Source organism: Sciurus carolinensis, chromosome X, assembly GCF_902686445.1.
Source record: "Sciurus carolinensis chromosome X, mSciCar1.2, whole genome shotgun sequence".
NCBI classification, from domain to species: domain Eukaryota; kingdom Metazoa; phylum Chordata; class Mammalia; order Rodentia; family Sciuridae; genus Sciurus; species Sciurus carolinensis.
Window position 1 is genome coordinate 88660886 of NC_062232.1, and position 24071 is coordinate 88684956.

A 24071-nucleotide genomic window follows, 5' to 3' on the forward strand; every position below is an offset into this window, starting at 1 on the left:
ACACATCTATTAATAAGAAAATATGGATCCTGTCCCTAGCTCTGCCACTAACTGGCTGTGAAATGTTTTTTAAAAAAACTATTTATACTTATTTACTTATTTTGCAGAGCTGAGGATCAACCCCAGGGCCTCGTACATACTAGGCAAGCACAATTAAGCTATATCCCCAGCCCTGCTGGTTTTTTTTAAATAATTGTGTTCTTTTATAACCTTTATTTTACTTATTTTTATGTGGTGCTGAGGATCTAACCCAGTGCCTCACATGTGCTAGGCAAGCACCCTATCACTGAGCCACAACCCCAGCCCTAGATGTGTGTTCTGAGTTACAATTTCTTCATTTATATAAAGTAAGTCCCTTGCAATACCAACAACCTTAATTTTATAAAGGAGACACTGGATGAAAGCCTTGAGATTTCATTTATGACAAAGAGGAACCCTGCCAAGAAAAAAATCACTGCAATTTTTCTTTATAATCCAAATTACCTTTTCACATCCCCCTCCACTCTGCCCAAGAATCATTGTTCAACGGAGAAAAGCATGTAACAGGGATATTTTGTATAATCTCATTCCTTAGTGTTTTCCTGTTATTGACATTCTCCCATATCACAGTTGTTTTTACAGCTTATCTAGATGAGTTTTAATGATAGTTTATCTGGAACTATCTTCTCAAGACCTAATTTAATAGCTACCTTTTGAACCCCACGACCTTTCTTTTCTCTCTCCCCCATCTAATGTACATAGTAAATTTTGATAACCAGTAACCAGTTCTGCCACTACCATTCACTGTCTACCTAACACAGGCCCAGGTTCAAAGGTGCTTCTTTTAATCCCTACAAAATATCTAAAAGGTAGATATTATCCCTCATTTTAAAAATAAGGGTATAGACTCAGAGACCAAGTAAAAAGTAAGGTGTACAACTATGAAGTGTTAATTCCTTGACTTGAATCCTATATTTGACTCAGAAACTCCTTCTCATCAGATAATTTTAACAAATGAATGTTAACACTATTTAACTTCCCTCTGATGATTCTAAACACAGTTTAGGAAGGGATGTTTATTTCTCTAACACAGGAGAGAAGAACATAAAGATGAATAATAATGTAGGTATGTCCGGAAAGGGAAAGAAGCTAAAGAAGTTCATTGCTGCTGACCTCTATTCATGCAGAGAATGAGGAATTCATAATTCTAAGTAAGAAAAATTATATTATTTTAAGGCCACATCTTGAAAATAATAACTCTGATTGCATAACTAGTTCTCATTTACCTCAATTCCTACAATCTCATCATATTCCATATTTAGGCAAAGTCTTTAAAAAATGGCCTTCCAAAATTTTAATTTTAAATTAGTAGGAAAGTTGAAAGAATAGTCAAAATCACATACTTGAATACCTTTCACCAAGATTAACCAGGTGTTACCATTTTGCCACAAATTACTAAATGTCTTTCTCTTCACAAATGGTTTTGGCTGAACCACTTGGAAGTAAACTACAGACATGAAAATCCTCTAAATAATGTAGCCTGCATTTTTTAAGAAAAATGGTTATTTTCCTACAGAACCATCATACCTAGGAAAATCAGCAATTCCTTAATATCATTTAATATATATTCCATGTAGGTTAACGTGGTACATTTAATTGTTATGTCTGTTTTCTATCTTTGTGTCTGTCTGTCTGTCTGTCTCTCTCTCTCTGGCAGTACTCGGGATCAAACCTAGGGCCTTGCATGTATTAGGCAAGTGTTCTACCACTGAGCCATATCTCAAGCCCTATGCCTGATTTAATCTAAGATCATTCCCTTAAAATTTTTGTTTTGAATTTTTTGTTTCCCATGACTGACATTTTAGAGTCCAAGTCAATTATTTTTTCAATGTCTCACACACAGAATGTCTGATTTTTTTCTTGAATTAGATTAAGGTTAAACATTTTGGTAAGAATCTTACATATGTGATATTGTGTACTTCTTATCATGTCAAGCCAAGAGGCACATTATGTCAAGTTACCCCACCACTGGTGAAACCAAATTTCATCATTTCACTAAAGTGGTGCATGCCACAATGCTCTTCTTATAAAGGCATATATTTTATTTGGAATTATTAAGTAACCAGTAGAGTGATACTTTTGAGACAACATAAATATGCTGTTTCCCAACAATCTTGAATTCAATAGTTTTAGCATCCACTGATGATGCTTTCCTGAATCAACTGTTATATTTGGGCTATAAAGTGGTGATTTTTCCTCACTGAATTGTACAACTAAAATGCTGAGTTTTATGGAATATAAATTATGCATCAATAAAACTTTTTTTAATTAACTCAGTAACTTGCAGTCTGTATTTGGTCTACTTCCTGCTCATCTACATTTCTGGCAAGGAATGACTGACAGGTGAAATATTTTATACATGAAGCAGGATATTCAAGATCAAGGTGAACTTAATAAAAGGGTTCTGCTGATTTTTTTATGGTGATTTTTGAATTCTATCATTTCTTCTATAATTATTAGTTGGTGTACTTTTGTAAAGACATTCCCCTTTACTTCTCATTACTCTCTCTTTTTCTTGGATTATCATTGTGAACTCATGGATTTTTTCTTCCTTCAACATATTATAATCTATTACTTTTGTTATTCTTTTTCATGTTCAAAATATACTAATGTGTCAGCAGGAATCCCTTGAAATATAATCTTGTATCCTGATAAAAGCTCATTAGTCATTTAACCATGTTTGCTTCCTTGAACAAAAAGTACTTTCCTTGCCTGAGACCCGAGATCAGATAGTTAAAAAGACTTGATTCCTTTTTGTGGGAATGGTATTTAGAAACCAAGATCTAGGTACTGGTTATGCTTATTGGTACCGAGGTGTCTTTCATTGCTCCTAGCCCCTGTCTGTATAGAGAACAAAGGAATAAAACTATTTGTAACTCAAATTTATAATACAAATATAAAAGGAAAGAAAAATACTAGTATCTCTTTTATATTTCAATGAAAACAGTAATTTTTATTATCAGTAATATACATATACATTTGCTTTATTCTACCATAAAATAGTAGCAACTTTGTTATCATAATTTAAAACTAACAATATTCTATTAAGAAAGAATAAAGAAGTTCTATTTTGTTTTTGGTATTGTAGATTGAATCCAGTGGCACTCTACCACTGGCCTATAACCCCGGTCCTTTTCACTTATTATCTTTTTAAATTTTGAGACAAGTCCTTGCTAAGTTGCTTAGGGCTTTGCTAAATTGCTGAAGCTGGCCTTCAACTTGTAATCCTCCTGCCTCAGCTTCCCCAATCACTGGGATTACAAGCATGCACCACTAAGCCTAGCTCTATTAAGAAAGTTTAAGATTTCTCTGCAGTTCTTTTCAGATAACATCCTTGTAAGAATGTACTATCAAGAACATTATGTTCAAAAGTTATCTGAATTGAGTCATTGTTATAATTATATGCCTCTGTTTGGTTTCAGTATATATTCCATGTTAGTATTTGTCTTTCTTCCAATTAATTTTGGCTTAATTATAATTTTTTAGTATATAAAATATTTACATGATTCCCAAATCAAAAACTGTATAAAAGGTATACTTCAGAGAAGTCCTGATTCTATCCCCATTCCCTACATCTCATTCCTATCCACCATGTATTTTCATTAATTTCCAGATAATTCTTCAGAACCAATGGTAGGCATCAGTTAAGCGATACCCCTAAAACTGAGCTATTATGTAAGTGTGGTCATGGAGCACACAAGATGACTTGTAACACATTATCATAAACAGAGTCTTATATATGAATAAATTCTCACCTGAATTCTGGTTAATCCACTGCAGAGAGTCTAGATGAGCATTCAGAATTTTGCAGATCTGCTGGAGCTAAAAACATACCCAACACTTTTAGATTATGATTATGTTGATGTGGTCAACAAAAAAATAAACGAATTGAAATTAGGAAGTGACTTTTATTTTTTCCAGTAAGACAAGGACTGAGAATAGACTAAATATTATTTAATTTTTGTTTATTTTGCTATTTCATATTTGGAATGTTTATCACCTTTATATATTAGTACAACCTACTTAACTTTTTAACCGTCAAGAATTACATTCCTACAATTCAATAAGAAACTGCCTACTATGGTACAAAAATAAAGAACATTAAGAGACATTTCATAAGAAAAGAAATTCATATAAAAATTTGAAAAGCAGTATTTATCAATCAAATCAGTATTTTTTAAATGGTAGTACTCAATTGTCAAGTACAGATGGAATATCTGTTGTCCAAAATGTTTGGGGCCTTAAGTGTTTCAAGAATTGGATTTTTTTTTTAAATTTTGAAAGCTCTGCATATTACACAATGTGATATCTTAGATATGGGATCCAAATCTAGATTCATTTATGTTTCATATACACCTCATACACACAGCCTGAAGGTAATTTTATGCAACATTTTATTATGCCTGTGTTTTATTTTCTTGTTTGTTTGCACTGCTAGACCTTGAATTGAGGGTGTTATGTATACTAGGCAAGCACTGTACCACTGAGCTACTACATCCCCAGTTCAGCTATATATTTGTTTTAATTGTGACACATCCCATGAGGTCAGGTGTGGAATTTTTCACTTTTAGTGACATATCAGCACTCAAAAGTTTTGGATTTTGAAGCATTTAAGATTTCAAATTTTCACATTAGGAATGCTCAATTTATATATGTGGGAAAAATATGTACATTAATATACTGTCAAAGGTAATATAAATTTACTCAACCTTTTAAAATACACATTTCTTTAACATAAATCAAAGTTTAAATAGTCATACCTTTTCAATCAGTATATTGTATCTATTTCCAGGAGTCTATGCAGAAAAAATAATCAAATCTAAATATAAGTGATCAGTACAGGGCTATTTTATATTGATCCAAAATTGGAAAAAATATCTCTACCAATTAAGAAATGATTAAATATATTATGGTAAAGTCTTCTCTGATGAAAATATCCTAAAACTATTAAAACTTTGGGAAAACACCATGAAACAATAAAGACAGAAAGCAAAAATGTATACAGGTATGTTTCCAGTGTTATTTAAAACAAAAGAAGCATTTTTTACCAGCATAGCAAAATGACTAGGAAGAAATACACTAATATAATAGTAGGTTGCTGGTAATATAGGTGATTTAATTCCCTTCATGTATTTTGTGAGAAAATATACCTGAATAAGATAATAATAGGGATTCACTTAATAAAAATTTTAATTAAACATTAGGTGGTCTCTCCCATCCCTACCACACTCCCTTCCCTCCAACTCTGTCAAAAGAAAAGGGAAATAAAAACAGGTTAATTCCCTCACTGTGAAAAGGAAAATACAGTTGCTATTTTTATACCCTTATATATGGCCCACTATAACAAAGCTTTGTTGATGGATACATTATTTTCAGTAATATTATTGTTCAGAAGTGTTTTTTCCTGCTTCCTGTCCAATGCTTTATGAACAGAAAGAAAAAAAGGGATGAGTTGTTGAAGATCTCTTGCTTCTTTTGTCCTGCCAGCAAGTAGTAATTACGCTTTAACTCATTCATTGTAAACATCCCAATCACCCCTGCCAGGAAATACAAAAACAAAAAGAATCAATTCACTATCTATTACTAAAATAAAACAAAGCAATACTGGGCTTAGGAGAGAAAAAGGATGAAGATAGGATTACAGTAACCTTTTACTTGCTCTGTTGAGAACACTCCTCTAATATTAATTCAACAGAGGGATTAGACACCAGCTCTGCTTTGTTCATGTCTAAATCTGCATGTATTTATCTATGCATCAAAATTCTATTACAACAAAACAATTTTGAATTTTGGAATCACAATGATGACTAATATATCATTAGAAGAAAAACTACTTTGTTAGCCTTTGATCATTTGTGTGAATATAGGGAGATGGCAGCATGGATAATCCCCGACTAATTTGTATTTGTCTCCATTCAACTTTAGATTCACCTAGAGTAGAGAATGGCATAATTTTCATAGCTGGAAGGGACTTAAAGATCATTTATTCTATCCTTGACCTTTTGCAAAAGAAGGGGCCAAGAACCAGAGAGATACGTGACTTAAAGAAAATTCTAATACTTTCTCAACTATAACATGCTCTTTATAATTAAAAAAGTTAGTAGTATGTATGTGGAAAAGAGTTGTCTGTTTATAATTGGACAAAAAGCTTACTAAAGAATAATCATCACTTGTATATATGTCATTCATTCTCATCTACCCAGACCTTTACCCTACTCCTAGTTATAATTAACTGATAGAAAGTATAATAGGAGATCCCACAATGTGTGATTCCTCTGACTATTACTGATGTGGAGTTAGAAAAGGACTCCATTTAGCTGCTAAGACAATAGGGAAAGGCAGAGGAAATAAACTAATTAGAATATAGAAAAATAAAAACTAGAATTCTTCCTTAACATCTAATGAATTCACAGCATCTCTATTCTAACTGAAGCCTCAGCTGTATTTTTGCATGATATAATGCATTTACATCATGAGCTAAGTAGTATTTTATGGGGTAGGTAGGAACCTAATAACCACATTTATCAAATTTTCTATGAATAAATATGTTTTAAGTACCAAGAGTTAACTCCAGATTTTTAAGATATAACCTACTCATAAATTAAGGATTGCCTGAATATGTCTAAGAGACCTAAATATATCTACTCACATTTATATGAGAACATAAATACATATGTAAAAAGAAGAATAAACCAGATGATGAGTAAGTGAACAGAAAAGTAAGTATAGGGAAACATATTTAATTATGCAAACTGGGAGAAAACCCTGAAAATATCAAGAGAAAAGAGTAATTTTTTCAACTTCCTGGGAATAACCACAAAAATTTCAAAATTATTTCTGCTTCTAAATATCTCTAGCCCCACTAACCAACCCAAGTGCTCCATACGTCTAGATGCAGATAAGGAGCACTATTATGAAGGACAGATTGTGACCAACTAAAAAAATCTATAGAATGGTAATTTCCTACATCCTGACTGAATATATAAAGCAAAAAACACACCTGATCAGTAGTGGCAGCAGGACTTCCAAATGTATTCAGGTGACCAGTAATGTCCGTGAGATCTTGAGACATTTGTTTCAGCTGAGCATCTATAGTTTCTGCTAATTTGTAACTGCAAAGACAGGTAAAATAAAGAAATTAACAAGAAATGTTTTCCCCATATCTATTATTATTTACATACGAAGATACTACTGCCAACTGGATTTGCCCCAATTTCCCTACCTTCTCAGAGGGTATCAGTTATGACTAATGGTACATTTTTCATGGATGCAATGTTCATCACCATATTGTAATCAGATTTCAAAGGTAAAAGTTTTTATCTACCTTGCCATTATTTTACTTTCACCTATTTACCATCTTGCTAATACTCTGGTGAGCAAAGAACTCTTTGTTTTTTCTTCCAGTACTAGGGTTTTAAGCCAGGGCCTCACACATGCTAGGCAAATGTTGTACCACTGAGCTATATCCCCAGTCTCAGAAGAACTCTTTTTAATGTCGGAATACATATGTAGGACATTTAGATATATAAAAGAAGTTCAAGTTTAACAATTTTCAAGAAATGCTGAGATGTCTTCAATGGTCATAAATACAAAGATTTCCAAAGTAAAACCTCATATAAATATATTCCACCAGGCTACAAAAGCTATTTTGTGAAATGAGTTTTATAACAATAAAAGACAGATAAATCTAAGTTCATGACAAACTGATTAGTGGCCTACATTTTCAACATATCCACCCAAACTATTTACTACACACACACACACACACTTAACCTTGCCAATAAATGTTTACAAGAATTAAAGTGGCCAGAGAATTTTCAACCTTAATGTCTTTAAAAATTAAAAGACTCAATTAGATTTACTGGTAACCATCTGGCCTTTCCGTGCTAAAGTACTTACAGATTGCCTAAATTGTTGAGGATTATGGTTAAATTTTTATCACAATATAAATGTGACTACAAAAGAGCAATTAGGAATTAATGTTACAAATATTTTTTCAAAGTACAGTTAAGATCTTATGAACAAAAATGTAACTGTCAAAAAAGGTAGAACACATAGAAAACAACAAGGAAAGAAGGAAGGAGGGAAGGAAGGAAGAGAGAGAAAGAGAATGAGGGAGAGGATTGATCAACAAAGGCTGAAATACAAAAGAAGGAAAAGAATTAGGGTCAGTACAAATTAGTTGAACTTACCACATTTCATGTCCCTACAAAAAAGTTAACTTGAAAGTCTTTTAAAAATGAGTTCATCTGGGTGCAGTAGCATGCACCTATAGTCTGAGTTCCTCAGGAGGCTGAGGCAGGAGGATTGCTTGACCCAGGAGTTCAAGGTCAGCCTGGGCAACATAGCAAGTCCTCATCTCAAAAAAATAAAACAAAAACAACTCAGTCTTAACTCACTAATAAGCCATTGATAAAATGATATCAATTTAGATTATATAGTACATTTATTGAAGGTCTCCTTACACTTTTTAAATTGAACTGATCACCAAATCTCAGTTCCAGAGGGATGAAGTTACTCTGGGAACACTAGCAATGAACTGACAGAAGGTAAAGACTGAATAGTACAGTAAATATACCTACCCTGAGACATTGATGAAAATCATTCCAATTTTGAAACTCATATAGTTTACTCCCAGATTAATAAATTGCCTTTAAAACATCAAGTAATTTATCACTAAAGCAATTGCATGAACATTAGGTTTAGACAAGTCAATATAATAGGAGACCATAAGTATTCTACAATACTTTGACACCACACAAATAAAATTTATATTTCTAATTTAAGAACAAACTTGACAAATATAAAAACTTTACAGTGGACATACATAAGCTTGAGATTAATAACAGTGTACAGAATGCTATAAAACAAAATTGCCAAAACAATTTCTTTATTTTCAAATATCCAAAACAAACCCCACTAAACAAACAACTTGATAAATGTCAACTGTAAGAATTTCTCCGTTTCTACTCTGCCTTCCATGATTTTTGGAATGCTCATAGTAGGTAACTTGTTCCCCATTCCTCAATATTTATTCAGTTACTTACATCCTCTCATACTCCTTATCTTCATGCTGTAGATAATCAGCCTCACTTTGATCCTTCACAGTCTTCTCTAAAGGAGTCAAAAGATCTTCTAGTTCTCTCTGTTGTGACAGGATAAAATCTAATTCTTGTTCCAACCTGAATAAAACAAGTCAATAAAAGAGGGAACTTGAACTAACAAAATAAATATCACAAGGTAAAAATATGAAAAATAAAAGATAGTTCTTTGCTCTTAAACCAAAGAAATCTAAGGTTCTACCTTTTCTGATCCAGTTTCACTTTTTCCACTTCTCCATGTAAAATAGAAATCTTTGAAGAGAAATAAGAATAAAATAGCATAAATATTTGAATTTACTCAATAACCTCAGAGCAATATTAATGTTCCCATATACACCTCAAATATGAAATATTTCCTAATTAAAGGCACTTATTACCTAAGGAAAATATTTTTAAGCTGCTTGCCAACATTGTAACAGAAAATTAACCACAAGACACAAGTCTATTCTCTTGTGTTCATTTGAAAATACTTGTACAATGCAGGTAGATTAATGAGAATATCTTCTTACCTCCTTACTATTCTCCATCAGTGTGCGGTCCCAAGCATTGACCCGGGTGGCCTGACGAAGAAAGTACTTTTCTTGATCTTCTAGCTCAAGGCTCCACTTGTTTATCAGACCATCCAGCTGACCATATGTCATCACTGGTGTTATTATTGAACTAAATAAATGAAAGAAAGCAGAATGATCACACTTTTAAAAGTATGATCTTTTTTTTTAGTAACAACACAAGAAGTCTAGAGAAGCAGTTAGCATGTGAGGAGTTTCTCTTATCTGCTCCCCAACAAAACAACCATAACAGGTAAGGATGATTTAAAAACAACCATTTGAAGGCTCTGGAAATTATCGTAAGGGGATATAGCCAGACAAACGTTTATTAAGAAATATACAAAATCACAGTAAGAGAAGCGAAAGTCTGTGTAGCACAATGTGATCTCTCTTCCCTCATTCAGCTCAGCAAGAAGGAAGTTCCTTTCTGGATGGATGTGTCCAGGGAGATAGGGCTCTCTTTCTCCCTAGCTCTTAGTCAAAGTAACCCATTCCCTATCTTGAGTGGAATTCATGAAAGAATGGGTATTCCACACCAGGTGGAACCATGATGAACTTCAATTCCCCTGCCAAGTGGTATCAAAAAGACTGATTGTCCAACTGATTTTTGATCCCCTGATCAGAAATACCAGGTCATGCTCTGATTCTTCTGCTGGGGCAGTATCAGCAGGGCTCAGTGGGAAGGTAATTGTCAATTCCCTATCTGGCCGAAGCAGACAGACCCCAGTTTATCACCAGGGCACTTTTGGTGGGATCCAATGGTGAGATGAATCTAAATCCCCACCCAGCACAAGACTTAATGAGGCAGAGTGAATATGAGTAGTCACCATTAGACTTTATAACTGTCTTTCATATCAGTGGGATGCAGTAGGGAACCTACCCTCTATATCTAACTGGCCTTATTAAGATGGAACAAAGTATGCAACTTGGGGCTAGTTAGGGCTCCACTTTCTACCATCCCTGAGGTCGCAAAGCTTAGGGGGAGCTTCACCTCCATACCTGTTGGCAAAACCAAGACTGACAGAGGCAGGGCAAAGTCAGGCTAATCAGCAATTTGACCCTTCTTCCATAAGCCCTGTATCAGCAGTGCCCACTAGAGAGCCAAATCTCCATGCCAACACAGCATCAATAATGTTGAATGAAGTGGTATGAGGCCGAGTAACTGACATCCTTCTTTTTCCTTCCCCTTATGTCAGTGGGGTGCAACAAGAAGCTGAAATTCTGCTTCCCCCTACCTCAACTAAGTAATATGAATCAGTCTACTTCCCCTTGATCTGTGGGCTCCAGGATCCAGAGTTCATATCCCCACTAAGAGGCAATGAAGTGCTATGATGCAGTGGAACACTTTCATAGAGAATGAGTCTGTGGAGCTAAGGGAGGCACTGAATTTCCACACCAACCATGAGAATTGGGGCAGTGTGAGTCAGTGCTCCATTTCTGCTGGGGTGGTATGGATAAGGCCCAGTGGGAAGCTAAACATAAAAGCACACACAGCCTTTGCACTATATCTCAACAAAGGGACTACCTAATGAAAAAAAAAACAAACTAGATATAAGCTGGGTGCAATGGTACATGCTTGTGATCCCAGACTTGGGAGGCTGAGGCAAGAGGATTGAAAATTCAAAGTCAGCCTCAGTAACTTAGCAAGGCCCTAAGCAACTTAGTGAGACCCTATCTCAAAATAAACAATAAAAAAGTGCTGGAGATGTAGCTCAGTGGTAAAGTACCCCTGGGTTCAATTCCTAGTACCAAAGAATAAAAAAGTAGATATATATAAGACACAAACTCTCATCATGTAATACACAAAATGTCTAGGACACAAAAACTATGTCATAAATATCCAGGAAAAGCACAACGTGAAAGAGAAAAGACAACCAAGATGCCAACATTAAGAAGTACCAAATGTTGGAATTATATGAAAAAATTTTTAAAGTAACCATAAAAAAGCTTTGAACATGCAATTTCAAATACTCTTGAAACAAAAGGAAAAAATAGGAAAAAAATACAAGTTATGAAAAAAATGGAAAATATACAACTGAAAAATAAAACAAATTTTAGTAAGGGTTTGATATTAGTAGAGTTGACAGAGGATACAATCAGTGAACTTTGAGGACAGTAAGTAGAATTTATAAAAGAACAAAGAGAACATAGGGAGGAAAAGGTGAAAAAACATCTCAAGGACCTGGAGGTAATATTCATATATTAAAAGTTGCAGAAAAAGAAAAAGGTAAGAACAAAACTAAAAACATGTTAAGGGGAGAAAATAAAGGGCTAAAAAGTCCCCAAACTGGGCAAAAGATACAAAAGCACAGATTCAAATGAACAAACCCCACACAGAATAACTCAAACAAATCCATGCTAAGACACAAAGCAATTACATTTCTGAAAAGTAAAGACAAAGGAAAAAAATCTTGAAAGCAACTAGAAAGAAAAAAAAAGCATTACTTAGAAAAGAACAATTGGAATTACAGCTGATTCTTGTCTAAATCCATGGGAGCTAGAAAAAAATGTGTTGACAAATAACTTCCATATCTGATGAAAATGTCCTTTGGAAATGAAGAAAAAATAAACATTTTCATACAAAGTAAAATTAAAATAATTTTTTACCAATAAACTGATCCTTGAAGATTAGCTAAACTGAAAGGAAATGAAAACAGAAGACTTGGAACATCATATAAAGGAAAGATCATCATCAAAATAGATGAAAAGAACAGTAAATATACTATTCTTCCTTACATGATATTTCATGATTCAAATAAAAATATAAAGTCATGTGATATTATACTCTGTGTACACAGAAGAAATACATGAGACAATTACACATAAAAGGTAAGAAGGGTAAAGGGAACTAAATAGAAGTAAAGTTTCTATACTTCACCCAAAGTGGTAAAATGACAATATGACTAGATTGTTATAAGTTAACCCATGTATACTTTACTACACAGAAGCATTTAGTAAGAAAATTATATAATGCAATATATGAAAAAACACTATAAATAGAACAAGGTAGAACCATCACAATATTCAAACAACCCAAAAAGGTTGAGGACTTCTCAAACTTTATTTTCCTGAGTATTTTTTGGTCCTATTCTCTCCTTCCTCTTTTTCTGGCACTTTTAATGGACAAATATTACCTGTTTTATTATTATCATCCACCAGGTTTAAAAATGAGAATCAAAAGAACAAAATTTAAAAGTAACAAATAAATAATAAAACATCAGATTTAAACCTCATCTTATTAATGATTACTTTAAATGTCAATGTGCTAAATATACCAATTTAAAGACAGATTGGCAGAGTGGATTTAAAAAAAAAATCCTAGCTGCAGTGGCACTGGCCTGTTATCCCAGTGATTTGGGAGGCTGAGGTAGGAGAATTGCTAGTTCAAGGCCAGCCTCAACAAATTAGTGAGAACCTGTCTCTCAAAATAAAAAACAAAAAAGGGGTGGGGATGTGGTTCAGTGGTAAAGCACACCTGGGATACAACAACAAAATCCAACAATATACTATTCACAAGAAACTCACCTGAAAAATAAGGACATACAGGTTGAAAACAGAAGAAAGAGAAAAGATGTAAGATTAATTTTTAAAAAGAAATGAAGACAAAACATTGGGATCTAGAGCTAGGAAAAAGCATTTTCTTATAATTGATACTAAAACCACTTATCTGCCAAAGGACTGGTATCTGGAATATATAACAACTTCTCAAAACTGAACAATAAAACCAAATAACCTAAGTAGAAAATATACAAAGATATGAATAGATTCGTCACCAAAGAGGACATAGTAATAGAAAAAAAAATACTTGAAGAGATGATCAACATCTTTAGTGATCAGGGAAATATTAATTCAAACTACAATAAGCTATCACTTCAGATTGATCAGAAGTGCTAAAATGAAAAATAGTGACACCAAACCGGGACAATCTGTATCACTCATAAATTGCTGGTAAACATGTAGAATGGCACAGCCACTCTGGAAAAGAGGTTGGCAGTTAAAAAAAAAAAAACAATTTTCAAACCACCCAGCATCAGCATTCCAAGGCTTTTATCCCAGAGAGATGAGGTTCACAAAAAGACCTGAACATGAATGTTCTTACCAGCGATGCTCATAGTAGCCAAAAATACTGAAACGACCTAGATGCCCATCAACAACTGAATGAATGTTTAAATAATAGTATACCACAATGCCTTGGAGTACCACTCAGAAATAAAAAAGAACTACTGATAGATGCACATGAAAACTTGGGGGGGATCTCAAGGATTTATACTGAATGAAAAGAGCCAGTCACCAAGGGTCATCTATGTACAATTTCATCTGTGTAACATTGTTAAATATCCTGATTATAGCAATGAAGATCACATTTATTGTTGCCCAGGGTTAGGGAAAGGAGAAGGGTCATGAGTGTGGCTATAAAAGGGTGACAGGAGGAACCTTTGAAGTGAAGGACCCATTTCATATATTGACTGCATCAATATCAATATCCTGGTTGTGACACTTATAGTATCGTAAGATTTTATTGTTGGGGGAAATATAAAAGACATACAGGATATTTTATAAAGTTATGTAGGAAAACAGGCTCTAGTATTTGACTGTCTGAATTTTAATCCTGGCTCAACTGTTACCTAATACCTGACTAAGCAGATTATAAAATCTCTATGTGCTCCAGTTTTCTCATCTATAAAATGGGAACAAAAATGGTGTCTATCTCATAGAGTTATTGTGAAGATTAAATCATAAGACATTTTTAAAGCATTGTCATCTTGATAAACGTAGAGTAACCGCACAATAAAAGTAGCTATTATGAGTAATATTAATAATTGTATTATAATGGTATTCAGAAGGCCCTTGGTTGTTCAACTTCCTAAATTTCAGAAATTTTTCTCTAACTATTCCCTCAACTCATTTATCTAACTTTCCAGTACTATTCTAAGACTATACAAACAAACTATGCCTTGTACATGATAAAATGAAACACAAAGTGAATTGTCAAATAAGTAAGCTTACTTAACAGTTGAAGTAAGAGGTACAGAAGAAACACTGACTGGATCAGTGGTATTAATCCCAGGTGATGTCAGTGGTCTTAGATTCAAGTTAAAGCCACTAGTAATTGTGGTAGTAGTATTGGTGGTAACAGTCGTGGTGGTAGTTGTTGAAGTTGTAGCTGGAAAACAAAATATATAATGTTAGTAAGAAATGAGAAACTTGTTTCACTTAAGTCCTGATCATCAAGGTTAAAAATCAGAGAGTCGTTTGTTAAGATGTGAATTTGAACTGAAATCTGTAGAATTTAACTCAACTCTATTATAATATGAAGTGATATATGGCATGCCAGGTATCTGGATTAACCTTCCTGATGAAAACTGAGACTCCTGGATAAATTCATTGAAAAAATAAAGCATATCTTAGCTATGCCCATATGATGTTAAAGAAACTGAATAAATCTTCAAAACTCTTTCCATAGAAAAACTGTAGACCTTGATGACCTCCCTTGTAAGTTTTACTAAACTTTCAAGGAAAGAATAACAATTTATGCAAAAATCTCTACATTTTTTGCACACTTATATGACTATATCTGTGAATTTACTTCCTAAAAAGGAAATTGCTAGATGAAAGGGTAAAAATGCTCTAAATTTTAGTATACCATGTGAAACTTCCCTACCAAATTGAAGGGAAAGTGACTGTTTCTCTACATCATAGGTCAAAGAGGCATACAACTTTGCAAACCTAATAAGGAAAGTCTATCAAAGTCTTATCTATAGGCCAGACATCTTTTGTATAGCTTTTTCCATTGCATCCCTACTGAATACTTGCCATCTTATAAGATCCTGAGTATACATCATAGTCTAACTTAACTTCTTTGTTTCTCATCCTTATTGCCTGCTTCTTACCTACTCATAGTTTTCTTTTGTTTTTTTTCTGAAATTTGATAGTACTTTTGATTCTTACTTCACACCAAGCACTTAAAGAATAACATACAAAAAATTGTGGCTGGTGGGACTGGCAATGTTTTATTTTCTTCTTTTTGTTTCTCTATATTTTGAAAATGTTCTTAAAATTAAATGTTACTTCTATAACATGAAATTTGTTATAAAAATATAACATGTATGCAATTATTTGTTCTATATTACCCATGGTTTCCCAATCAGTAATAGTTTTAGGTTAATGGCAACCCTAGATAAATATTGAAATCATGATGCATGACACACACTAAGGGAGCCTGGCCTCCCCCATTCCTGCTGAGGGAATAGGTTCAGACACCCATGCTTTATTCAGGTGTTTTGTCGTTTGTTCCTGGTTCACAGTTGATTTGGCCAGGGATGGGTATAAACAGTATGGGAAACTGTCTCATATGCTACTACCTTTGGAAGGGTAGCACAAAAAGCTTTCAACAAACAGGGATAAAATGGGTTAGAATCTCATTTTCAGAAATTTATGGAAGAATCTGAATCTAGGTAGAAACATGGAAATACTTTCAGAAACAAGAATCAGAAACTGGAAAATATCTCTATAAATGTAGAATGAATCAAACTGTCGGTAGAGGGAGTTGAAAAGACAGAGAAATAATATGAAATAAAAATAAGGGACTGTGAGTAAATAAAAAATAGAAATAAGGTAAAATAGAAAGGCAGCAAAATAGGTAATGAAACCAAAGTGAGGTTTAAACAAAGAAAAATTATACAAAGGGATAATAACTGAACCATATTTTTACAAGATTTGATTTAGGCAGTCCCTAAAACTGCCTTATGAACAATTCTTGAGTTTCAATTTCCTTGAAGTAATAGTGCCACACCAATGTCTGTACTAGATTTTCATAAAATTCAGTTTCCCTTTTGGCCCAAGGATTCTTACAATTCTCCATTCTCTGTGTTAGCCCTTGTGAGGATAAAATGAGCACTGCAGAGGAAGAACATGCCCAATCACAAAATATCTCTGGCATCACTATCATTGAGAACACTTGAAAGATTACATATTGGATCCAGTCAAATGTGATTATTTTCTTCATCTGAGAATAAAAATATCATCTGAAAGGAAATCCTTACCCCCAAAAAGCTGAAAATTAAAGACCCACTTTATCAATTAATTCACTCAAAAATAGTAACAACTACATTCTAGAAAAAAAGTAAAAGAGTTCTTCAAGTAAAGGAACAGATATTCATCCAAAGAGGATTGTCGAATAATCTGTATTTCCTGAGATGGACAGATACACAAAGATGTTTACTTAAAACAGAAAACAGCAAGTTCTTTAGAAATTGTATGGAAAGATCCTGTTATTGTAAAACAGATAGATTTAATGTATGTTTATACGCTTGGAAAAAATGGCTGGAAAGATAAACACCAAACTGTTCTCTCCAGAAGGAGTTATACAAGTATTTATGTTTTTTTTAATTTAAAAAAAGCATCATCATAGGAAAAGAAACAGCTAAGTAGACAAAATAAAATACCTCCCTCAAAGATGCTGAATGGTATCTTCAGGAAATTAATACCTGTTAGGGTAAACATAAAGGAATCTGAGTCTTATAAAAATGGTATGATTATTTTAACCTTTTTGTACAGTACCTTTTGTTCTTCATCATCATTCATGCTATTATAAAGGAATAAATTAGGTCTGGCATATCAAAATAACAATAATATTTCAATTAATATCAAAAAAAGCAATGGAAAATGTAAAATGGAAAAGAGTGAAGGTTTTATCACAGTCTGATTTTGCAAGTTACAACCCTGTTCTAAAGCATTTATTATAGTCAATCCTACATTATATATGTAGTCAAGGGAAAGCACAATTCGGTAGATTATAAAAATTACTGCAAAACATATTTAGAATTAACATTTAAATAAATTTCATTCTGATGATCTTAAAATCATTATTAAAAAATAGTAAAAATATCCTTTAAAAGATCTATTATGCAATTTTCCTATCCTGTGCCTAGTTGACAATTTCACTCCATGCTGGGACTGGACATTATCACCTGCTCAAACTCATAGAAAAATGAGGTTGATTTTTTTGAAGAAAGCAAGCTTCTCTTAAAACTTGATGATTATACCTGGGACAGAGAGTAATCCCAAAGATTCATACGTCTGCAGAAACAGGTACTTGAAAGCTCATATGAAATGATACCAAGTAAGATGAATATACTGAATAATTGTCAATCAAAGGAAAATCCAATTCAACTTAAAAACTAGAAATAAATCAAAATGACAGGAAATAAGAATAATCTCTCAATAACAACACTGAATGTAAATGGATGAAACTCATCAATCAAAAGACACAGGCTAGCAGATGAATTAAAAAACAAGATACAACAATATGCTGTCTCCATGAGACTCATCTGATAGGCAAAGACATCCACAGACTGAAAGTGAAAGGAAAGGAAAAAACATATCATTTACATGGATCTCGCAAACAAGCAGGGGTTTCTATCCTCATATCAGATAAAATGGACTTCAAAGATAATCAGAATGGACCAAGAAGGTCATTTCATACTGCTTAAGGGAATCATACAACAAGAAATAACAATTGCAAATATTTATGCCCCCAAAATAGAGCACTGACATACATCAAACAAACCCTTCTCAATATTAAGAATCCAACAGACCAAAACACAATAATACTGGATGGCTTTAATATGGCTCATCACGAGGTAGATGTTCCCAACAAAAATTTAATAAAGAAGCCATAGAACTAAAAAATACAATTAAATAATGCTACATATGTGTGTTAGGTCTAAATCATTATCCATCAATGGCTGAATAAACTTTCTTCTTAGCAGCACATGGAACATTTTCTAAAACAGAAAATATCTTGGGCCATGAAGAATAATGAATAAAATTAGAAATCAACAATAAGATAAAAAACAGAAACTGCTCTAAGCTGGAGACTAAATAATTCACTACTGAATGATGAATAGATAGGAGAAGAAATAAGGGGTGAAATAAAAGGAAAAAACTTAGAAGTAAATGAGAAGAGAGACATGACATACCAAAATCTCTGGTATACTATGAAGGCAGTTCTAAGAGGAAAGTTCATAGCATTAAGCTCATACATTAAAATAACAGAAAGATTCCAAATAAATAATCTAACATACATCTCAAGACCATAGAAAAGAAATCAATGCCAAAATCAATAGAAAATAAGAAATAATTAAAATCAGATCTGAAATCATTGAAATTGAAATTTAAAAACAATTAAAATATCAATGAAATGAAAGTTGGTTATTTGAATAAGCAAAATTGATAAACACTTAGCCAAGTTAACCAAAAGAAAGAAAAAACTCAAATTATTAAAATTTTTTGTGATGAAAAAGGAAATATCCCCACAAACACTTTTGAAATAGACAACAATCAGAAATATCATGAAAATGTATACTCCATTAAGACAGAAAATCATCAAGATTTGAAATCTTGTCAAATTCCTATAGATAAATGACATACCCAAATTTAATCAGGAGGATATGGAGAATTTAAACAGACCAATTTCAAGTAAGGAAACTGGAGAAGTCATCAAAAGCCCACCAACAAAAAAAAGCCGTGGACTGCATGGATTCTCAGCGGAGATCTACTAGACTTGTAAGGAAGAACTAATACCAATCCTCATCAAATTATTCCACAGAAAGGAAAAGGGAGGAAATCTTCCAAACGTTATCTATGAAGCTAGTATCACCCTGATACCAAAACCAGACAAAGACACATCAAGAAAACTTTAGACCAATATCCCTGATGAACATAGATGCAAAAATTCTTAATAAAATACTGGCAAATCACATACAAAAACACATTAAAATATTGCACCATGATCACATGGGTTTCATCCCGGGAAGCAAGGCTGGTTGAACATATGGAAATAAATAAATGTAATTCATCACATAAATAGACTTAAAGAATCATATGATCACCTCAATAGATGCACAAAAAGCATTTAATAAAATACATTTATTCATGTTTAAAACAGTAGAAAAACTAGAGATAGAAGGAACATATCTCAACATTGTAAAAGCAACACATGACAAAGACCAAGGCCAATATCATTCTAAAAAACTGAAAGCATTGCATCTAAAAACAGGAACAAGACAGGGATGACCACTTTCACCACTTCTATTCAACACATCCCTTGAACTACAGCCAGAGCAAATAGGCAAAAGAAAGAAATTAAAGGGATATAAACAGGAAAAGAAGAGCTCAAAGTATCTGTTTGCTGAGGACATGATTCTATATTTAGAAGGCCCAAAAAACTCCACCAGAAAAATTCTAGAACTCATAAGTGAATTCAGCAAAGCAGCAGGATACAAAATCAACACCCATAAATCTACTCTGTTCCTATACTCCAACAATGAATCAGCTGAAGGAGAAATCAGAAAAACCACCCATTCACAAAAGCTTCAAAAAATAAAAAATACATATATATGGGAATCAATCTAACAAAAGAGGTGAAGGACCTCTAAAATGAAAACTATACAACATTAAAGAAAGAAACTGAGGAAAACCTTAAAAGATGGAAAGATCTCTCGTGTTTTTTGACAGGCAGAATTAATATTGGCAAAATGGCCATACTACCGAAAGTCCTATATAGATTCAATGCAACTCCCATCCAAATTCAATTGATGTTCTTCACAGTAATAAAAAGAGCAGTCATGAAATTCATTTGGCAAAATAAGAGGCACAGAATAGCCAAAACAATTCTTAGTGAGAAAATCAAAGCAGGAAGAATCACAATACCAGACCTTAAATTATACTAACAGAACTATAGTCACAAAAATAACAGGGTATCGGCACCAAAACAGGCAAAAAGGCAAATGGAATAGGATAGAAGACATAGAAACAAATCCACATAAATACAGTTATCTCATACTAGACAAAGGCACCAAAAACATACACTAGAGAAAAGACAGCCTCTTCAACAAATGGTGCTGGGAAAACTGGAAATCCATATGTACGTAGTAGAATGAAATTTAACTCCTATCTCTCACCTTGCACAAAACTCAACTCAAAGTACAACCAAAGACCTAGAAATTAGACCAGAAACCAGAAATTAGAGAAATGCAAATTAAAACTACACTGAGATTCCATCTCGCTCCAGTCAGAATGGCAATTATCAAGAATATAAGCAACAATAAAAATTGGCAAGGATGTAAGGAAAAAGGTACACTCATACATTGCTGGTAGGACTGCAAATTGGTGCAACCACTATGGAAAGCAGTATGGAGCTTCCTCAGAAACCTGGAATGGAAGCACCATTTGACCCAGTTATCCTACTCCTTGGTATACACCCAAAAGACTTAAAATCAGCATACTATTGCGATACAGCCATATCAATTTTAGAATTCAATTCACAATAGCTAAGCTATGGAACCAACCTAGGTGCCCTTCAACAGATGAATGGATAATGCAGTATGTATATATATGTGTGTGTATATATATATATACACACACACACACAATGAAATATTACTCAGCCATAAAGAATATACACAATGGAATATTACTCAGTCATAAAGAAGAATGACTTCATGACATTTGCCAGTAAATGGATGGATCTGGAGTCTATCATGCTAAGTGAAATAAGCCAGTCCCCAAAAGTCAAAGGTTGAATGTTTTCACTGATATGTGGAAGTTAACCCACAGTAAGTGTGTAGTGGTGGGAAGAATAGAAATTCAGTATATTAGACAAAGGGGAATGAAGGGAAGGGAGGGGGAATAGGACAAAAGAATGTGGAATGTATCCAACATAATTTTCCAATGTACATACATGAATACACCACAGTGAATCCCAACACCATGTACGTCCATAAGAATGAGGTTGAAATTTATAAGATATATTCCATGCTTGTATAGTCATATCAAAATGGATTCTATTCTGATGTATAACTATAAAAATTACAATTTTTCAAATGTAAAATGTTTTCTTCTGAAATAAAATTTCTTTATTATCTATTTTTAAAAAGGCAAGCTTCTCAGGCTGGGGTTGTAGCTCAGTAGTGGAGCACTTGCCTAGCACACGTGAGGCACTAGATTCAATCCTCAGCACCACATAAAAATAAATAAATAAAAATACCGTGTCCATCTACAATTAAAAATATTTTTTAAAAAAGCAATCTTCTTTTAAAATCTGATGATTATACTTAGACCAGAATGTAATCCCAAAGACTTGAAAGTCTACAGATAAATGCTGGTTTGTGAGGTGAAATCTTTGAGAAAGTAAATACACTTGGGGGTAAGGAAATGTAAGTAGAAAGAAACTCGGGGCCCAGGGTGTCAAATTGTGACATACGTGAGGAGAACAGTGTAAGTACATATGGAAGTGTGGAGAGAATTGTGTCAAGGAAATTCTACCTCTGCGTTAGTGATAAAGGTACCAGTTTGCAGGAAGGAATTCGATACTTAGATACATAAGAGATAGGCTATGACAGTCACCAAGAAGCTTTCCAATTCATACTTTTTTGTCTTTCCATTTCATATTTCAACAACTTACTCCATGACTGAATCAGTTTTTTTTTTTGTCCCAGTATTTTGTGATTTTGTGGTGGAGATTATGCATTATGTTTTTTTTTTTAAACATGGTAACTTGTAAAGTTCTCACAACACATCATTTACAACTCTCAATGGTTGGTCAGCAAGGCTACTATCTGATAGAAACTAAGTAAGTACTGATCCTGTAAAAGAAGACATAAGGAAATGATATACATATCTGTTTAGGAATAATTACTTTAGGCTTAAAAGGAGCTGAGTTTTAGTTTATGCCGGGTTTGAAGAAAGATTCATTTCAGCCCTAAGTAAACTTTGTAAAAATAAACAAGTTTAAATGACCAGCTTACAATAGCTACAAGCAATGGTTAACCAAGTTTTCTTCCATCTACTACATAACTAGGTCCTTACTGAAAGAACAAATTTAGGACAGGTTTGGGATCAACTTTAGGAGAAGGTTGACCTTAATGGAGGTGAAAACTTAAATAAATTACATTTAGAGAACAAAAAGTCTCTATTGGTCCAAGAAGTTAAACATTAATAGGAACAAAAAATTTTTAGGTTCAAAAAAAGTCTACCACAATTTGATATCAATTTTGTGTATGATCATCTCAAAAGAGTATATAATTTTTAATTATTTTTTTCATAGTGCTAGGGGTCAAACCCAGGGCCAAATACATGCTGGGCAAGTGCTCTATCACTGAGCTATATTCCCAGACCTAATTATTATTTTTAATTGACACATAAAATTTATACATATTTATTGAATATGGCATGATTATTCAATACATGTATTATGTGTAATGTACAAATTAGGGTTTCAATGATATTATTTCTTTGTTCATCAACAGATAGTCAAACAAGCACTGTACTAATATTAACTATCTCATTCTACTCTTTGGCAATCATCTATGTTGAGGTACCATTTGGATATTCTGATAAGATGGTCAAAACACACTTTGACATCTCCAGACATACTACAGAACTATGATCTACTTACTATTTGTATGTACTACATTTCCAGTGAGTGTCCCAACATATCCCAATAATTCTAAAATCTTACTAGAAACAGTAGGAGCTGTTCTAACTGCTCCAAATTTTAATTCAAATCCCAAAGTCATACCAAGTATTCTAACCATTTTTTGGAGCACCAATTGCAGAGAAAAACATGATATAACAATTGCCCTTTTAATCAAAACAAGGCATTTATACAGAGTCTTTTTCAACTCGAGTCCTTTAGAAAATATAGATTAAATTTCAAAAAATCATGGTCAATCCATTTATATGAAATTCCAGCAAAGACAAATCAATGGAGATAGAAAACAGATTAGCTGTTGACTACAGCTGGGGGATCTTATTGAGATGATGGGAATATTCTAAAACTAGGTATACTGATGGGCACACAATTTTGCAAATTTACTAAAAATCACAGAATTTTATGCTTAAAATAAGTTAATTTTAAAATTCATAAGGTATAAATCATTAAAGGTAATTGAAACATACTATGATCCACATATCTCTTCATTTTTTAGGCAAGGACATCAGAGGTAGGAAGGAGAAAAAGCCAATCAAAAGTCAGAGGCTAAGTCTTTGAAAATGGAATTAATTCAAACCTCAGACAAGATCACATTCATCAAATCATATTCAATAAATCTATTATACTTGAGAAAGATAAAGATGTTGCTTACATATATCAGAAGGATTCCAGAATCACAGCCAGGTCTCAAAATAGAAATCTACTTGGTTAAAAAAAAAAAAAAAAAAAAACAAAACACTACTCAAGTGATAACCAACAATTTAAATGAATGTTTAGCTTTGCCAGCTATACAAGTGGATGAGGACTGTATGCCACATGACACTCTTAAATGAGTATCAGCATGTCCTGGCAGGTTTAACTCCCAGGAATAGTAACAATTGTGCTATC

At 33.2% G+C, this 24071-nt stretch overlaps 1 protein-coding gene across 2 annotated transcripts in view; it reads right to left on the reverse strand.

Moving 5' to 3' along the window:
• The window catches only part of Nup62cl (nucleoporin 62 C-terminal like), a 77839-nt gene that overhangs the window by 21554 nt on the left and 32214 nt on the right, over window positions 1-24071 (reverse strand). For both annotated transcript variants that reach the window (XM_047536089.1, XM_047536090.1), the window contains exons 3-8: window positions 14696-14852; window positions 9650-9800; window positions 9343-9392; window positions 9087-9221; window positions 7040-7151; window positions 3795-3861 (exon numbers count right to left, since the gene is read on the reverse strand). In XM_047536089.1, the coding sequence (XP_047392045.1) occupies window positions 3795-3861; window positions 7040-7151; window positions 9087-9221; window positions 9343-9392; window positions 9650-9800; window positions 14696-14852 (672 nt within the window). The remainder of the gene's footprint in view (window positions 1-3794; window positions 3862-7039; window positions 7152-9086; window positions 9222-9342; window positions 9393-9649; window positions 9801-14695; window positions 14853-24071) is intronic.